Genomic DNA, 5,817 nt, shown 5'->3' on the forward strand with positions numbered 1-5,817 from the left:
TGATATCTACAATGTTAATTCCGGATAGTCGAATTTAGCTTTTAAATGTTAAAAGGGCTTGCCATAAGCCTCCTCTTCTCTTCTTTTCTCCGTCACCGTCTCCACAGAGTCTAGTTTAACTCCTCCTCCAATCACAGTCGACTTTTCTTACTACCTTGTTAAGGTTTACGCCCCTAGTCGTTGTCACCATAGAGTAGACAGTCGGTTTACATTGGAGGAAGTTCTGCTTTTACTTTGAAGGTTTGGAGGCGGAAGTCGTATTGTTTTTGCTGCTAGGGTCAAACTGATGTGAGACGTGTTAAAGCGGATTGTTTAACAGCAAAATGATGCTCAGCATTGTGGAGAATGACATTTAGGGACGTTTTAATAGTTAATGTTGCTGTTAGTTGGTGGATTTGAGTTGAACGGCGCAGAAATATGCAGCTTTGACAACTCCAATTCTTCATGTCTGGAAGCTGATTGGCTGAGTTAAACGTCGGCTCACCGTCTGCCAAGTATGTTAAATCTTTGTTTTATACTATCAAAGCTGTTGTGTCTTGTGAGTAAATATGTAGAATCAACTTTAATACCGATGCACCCAGTGTATTGAGGTTTATCTGTACCCATCACTGCAAGTAACGTCACAAAAAGTCAACACAAGCTAGCGAGCTAGCGTTAGTGAGTTTGTTAGCTTGTTGGTTAGCCAGCGTTAGCTAACGGACTGGGATGTTAACATAGCCTTAAATCAAGGGTTCTGTCAAAGAATCTCGTATTCATTACATTTTCTGCAATGTGAGAAACTCATTTTCTTTATCTGTGCGTATGGCTTCCTAGGCTTTTGTTAGTTATCGTTATGGTTTACTTGTGCGTGGTTTTTATTGTTGGTTATGTTAGCAAGTAACGTTAACATTAAAGCCTTTCTATTGTCCATTAGTTTTTCATCAACCGGTTAAGCTAACGTTAACCACTAAAACATGTTGTGTTGTGCCGACCGGACATGCTGTAGAGTTGTGTGCCTTGTTTCAACGTTTTAGTAATTTGTTTTTAACAATAAGGCGTTTGCATTTTTTTTAACCTAAGCTACTCTTATTTGCAAGTTGTGCATTAGTAATTGCGCTCGTTTGATATACCTGTCATTTAATGTTGCTATTTTTAGTATTGTTTAGCAGTGGTAATCTATCCAAATCTATAATGTGCTGTTATGTTGATTGGGTTGACAAAATATATATATTTTTTTTATCGTTTTTGTGTCTGTTTCCAGTTTTATCTGGAGCTAGAACAGTGACAGTAACCAAAATTAAATGTTGCATTGAAACAACAAATATGTGCTATATCAGCACTGAGCTGATATATAAAACAAAAACATCAAAAAGTAATAATCTTACAGTCCTATTATTTCACGTTGACATTTGTTTGCATTATGATAGGTTTTACAATGTCAATCTACATTTGAACTGATAAATAAAACACAAACATTAAAAAGTAATAATCTCACAATCCTATTGTATTATTTCACTTTGAAATTTATTTGCATTATGATGAATCTATGTTTTTTTTCTTGATGTCTGTTTATGCGTAAAAGCTGCATAACTGCAATGTCTTCCTCAAGTTCACCTGGAACCTCCAAAAGTCTGTTTATCTCTGTCATTTTTTTCACATAAGCAGGCTGGTTTAGTGTTAACTTTTTAACGTAGGCCTAAGCTGTGCTGTTTTGTTAGCGGTTGAGGTTAGCACTGTTCTCTTAATACATCCATGGTTAGCTAACTTGTGGCTAATTTTAATTTTTTTTTTTAATTTTAATCTGTTTATTAATCCCCAGTGGGGAAATTACGATTTACACTCTGTGTCCACACTTTGTTAATCACACACACACACACACACACACACACACACATGCTCAGGATCTATACATGCATTAATGGAGAGATGTCAGAGTGAGTGGGCTGCCAGCTGAACCAGCGCCCTGAGTGGGTGGGGGGGTACGGTGCCTTGCTCAACAGCACCTGGCAGTGCCCAGGAGGTGAAGTGGCATCTCTCCAGCCACAAATTGTACCTAGGTCTACCTAATTCCTGTCCTTTAGGACTCCTAAGGCCATTGTGTTTGCTGGTGCACAAGGCTTCATTTAATTTATTATACAGGAAAGTTAAAAATAACATTACATTACAATATACAGTAAATGGTCGTGACTCAGTTAAAAAACTGGTTTCCAGCAGGATGCTGTTCTGCAGAAACATAAAACTTTGAACGTGGTTACAGCAGATCAAGAAAGAAACATTTGTACAGAACATCAACATGGACTAGACAGGACATGGACAACTAAAACAACAATACAGTTTTGACACATGAGGACAGAAACATTTACACAGGACATTAGCATGGGCTAGACAAATGCAGTGTAAACAAGGCTTGGACAATACATCAGCTTGACTCGCTTGTGTCTCTCATTAGCTCTGTCAAGAGAACGAGCTCCACTCTCTCTACTTGCCTCTAACACTGGCACAGAACCTTAACGCCCCTCCCCCATAACTCTCCTCCAATCACAAGTAAATCACACACTCACTAACCGGCACAACGCGTTCACTGGCAAACTGCCTTAACTGCCTTAACTGTTAATTTAAGGCATTTTGTCAGTAAATATGTTTTCCCAGTTTAGGAGCTGTCAGTGAACACGTTCTGCCTGTTAGTAGACCTCTTCGAGTCGCGATTCACTCGGTTCTTTAACCTGAGTCTTTAAACTGACTCACAAATCGCGAGTCTCTACTATCATTAACCTGGTTCAGTTGAGTCCTACTACAATTCAATCGAAAATGATAACAGCGCCACACCCAAACCTCTTGCAACAATATCTAATACTATTCCTAGCCATTTTTGCTGCAAAAATCTTTATAACTTACAATTTTGTAGGCAACAACAACTCCACAAGTCAACTCATGCGACTGAGTGAGCAGAGAGACAGTCTGACCCGCAGACTCCGAGCCGGAAGCTTGCAGACCATGGGATTCACTCGATGACTCACATGCCCTCGATGACTTGCGCGAGTCAGTGAATCCCGTGAATCAGCTGGCTTTGAGTGTATCAGAGTAAAGCAAACAACAAAAGCCATTCTTTCACTTCTAAAATAACATCTGCTCGTAGCCTAGCTAGGTCTACTGTAGGTTTGGTGTATGCATGTAGTAGGTCTAGCAGACAGGCCGTAACATTGCAAGCTTGGCTTGCGATTCGGGCTCACCTCTAGCAATACTGACTCAAGTGTCTCAATTGACTCGCACAATCCGGTTCAGTTTAGTGAGTGACTCTGAATAACCAGAATCCTTAAAAGGAACCGGGTTTGCTAGACCTACCTGTTAGTGAGTGTGTGTGATTTGCTTAGAAACCTGTCACTCCGCAGCTATACTTGTGATTGGAGGAGAGTTATGGGGGAGGGCTGTTAAGGTGCTGTGCCAGTGTTAGCGGCAGGTATAGAGAGCAGAGCTCGTTCTCTTAATACATCCATGACGGAGCTAATGAGAGACACAAGCAAATCAAGCCTTGTGCACCAGCAATAACACTGGCCTTAGGAGTCCTAAAGGACAGGAATCACTGTTATAAATACTAGATTATAGAAGATAGACTGACATCCCAGGTGGGAGACTTGGCTACAATTAGCCACAAGTTAGCTGACTTGTGCTAAATTAAGAAAACACTGCTAACCTCTGCCCAAACAGCACAGCTTAGGCCAAAATTAAAACTTAACACTAAACCAGCTTGCTTCTGTGTGGAAAAAAACGGCAGAAATAAACAGACCTTTGGAGGTTCCAGGTGAACTTAAGGAAGACATTGCAGATATGCAGCTTTAACACATCTGTGAGGATTCCTGTGGAGGTGCAGTCTCTCGCCAGTAGCTTATGTAAATTACCCATAAACTACGCCCTCTTTGTGCCTCCCCTCAGGCCTCTCCTCCCTACGCCAACAGTGACAGTGACAGAAAGTTGAATCGGAAAACCTGTGACATTGCAAAAATCCTGACAGCGTAAAGAAAAAAAAAAAAAATGTCACTGAAAAGACAGACACCACGAAAAAAATGTAGATTGACATTGAAAAACCTATCATAATGCAAATTTCAAAGTGAAATATCATAGGATTGTGAGATTATTACTTTTGGATGTTTGGGTTTTATATATCCGTTCGACATTTTTCAGTGCCAATGTTTGTTCTTTCAATGGCAAATTTTATTTATAATACCACAGGTTACTGTCACTGTTCTAGCTCCATAGCTTTCCACCTTTTTGCTCACTTGCTAAAAGTGTTTGCTTGTATGTGTTTTGCAGGAAAACCAATTGAAGACAGAGTGCTGTCTCCTCTCTCACAGTGCAGCTGTGTATTTACAGGTGCAGCTCAGATATGACTAAGAGAAGCCCATCTCTCCAGCTTGTCAAAAGGTACATTTGTATTTTTATCATACTGTCTTTATACTTAAAAGTAGACAATACAAAGTAGTAGTCATTTTGTGTTAATAATGTGTGGCTGGAACAAAGTCTAGTGGTCCCATAGTTATGTCCTAAATCACCTTAATGGTACCAGAGATCACTGAATTTGAAGTTTAACTTAAACCTACTGTACACCTATTTAACTGAACTTCAGGATCATAGTCCATTATGACATGTTTTGGCAGACCAATTATTTTTATCAATATATTTGTTAATCTCTTCCCATGTATGTTCTCATGAAGATTACATTTGTTTTGGTGTCAGACAAATGTAATTACATTCAGAAGGTGTCACATCTGCCTTATTACAATTTTGATTCCAGAAAGAGGGTTACTGATGATCTAACTAACTTATAGAGCTGCCCCTTCCTAGTTGATAAGTCGACTAATCGTTTTTTTAATAATCGTTTTGATCTCACACGTGATTTATGGTTTTGAGTTGCATCTACGTACGAAGGCTCTAACACACACTCCTCACAAGCTCTACCACACACTCCTCACTCTGCGCTGTTCTAGCGTATCTCTTTAAGAAGATAGCTCTGCTATCTTCTTAAAGAGATACGAGGTCTCTCTAAATCTTTAAAGAGATACGCTAGAACAGTGCAGAGTCACAAGCGACAAGTTGTTACAACAGTAACACGTTGTTACAACAGTAACACGTTGTTACAACGGTGTAGGTCACTTATGAAGGCTATGTCGTGGGCTCTGCATAGAGCAACCGTAAGTACCGTAGAATTAACATTAATTCGGTGAGTAACTTGTGTGTTGTTAGCATTTTAACCCGAAAAACGAAACCAGGGCTTGACAGGCTTGTCCGCGACAATTGGACTTTTTGCTGGGCATATGGATAAGAAGTTTACATGCTCCAACGGACAAGTTAAAAGTCATAAACAAGAAAAAATTGTCTTTTAGTTATATACCACTTATTAATCTGGTACTTAGTTAAATGAATACATTCAGAATACAGAATTGAAACAATTTTATTTATATCTCACAATATGTCTGTCTGTTATCATGCGATGCTTTCCAGACCGTCCTCCACAACGCGCGGAAGCAGGTCTGGCTAGTCCACACAGCCTTATGGAATGGGAGAGAAACATGCTCTGGTTTATTGGTATTTCTATAAACCAGGCCTGGCCAATTTGGGGGCCGTGGCCCACAATTTTTCTTCCATTTGGTCAGAAGTTAACTCAAAGACTGGCTGGAGTTCTCTATCCGGCCACGGTTTAACATTGGTTAAATGGCGTGATATTTTAGCTCTTTAGCTTCTGTCAGCGCAGATCTTTATGATGACAAGAGTGAAGGAGAGGGCTGAGGAGAAGCTACTAGCTAACGTAGAGAATGAGGCATTGGCACACTGACAAGAGAAAGT

General features: G+C 39.8%; 1 protein-coding gene across 1 annotated transcript in view; it reads left to right on the plus strand.

Moving 5' to 3' along the window:
- The first annotated feature begins 243 nt into the window (after nt 1-243).
- The window catches only part of asb7 (ankyrin repeat and SOCS box containing 7), a 58,998-nt gene continuing 53,424 nt past the window's right edge, over nt 244-5,817 (plus strand). Inside the window, exons 1-2 of the mRNA XM_032511836.1 lie at nt 244-494; nt 4,288-4,398. Coding sequence (XP_032367727.1) covers nt 4,361-4,398 — 38 coding nt within the window. The 5' untranslated portion in view covers nt 244-494; nt 4,288-4,360. The remainder of the gene's footprint in view (nt 495-4,287; nt 4,399-5,817) is intronic.

Source organism: Etheostoma spectabile, unplaced genomic scaffold (genome assembly GCF_008692095.1).
Source record: "Etheostoma spectabile isolate EspeVRDwgs_2016 unplaced genomic scaffold, UIUC_Espe_1.0 scaffold48, whole genome shotgun sequence".
NCBI lineage: Eukaryota > Metazoa > Chordata > Actinopteri > Perciformes > Percidae > Etheostoma > Etheostoma spectabile.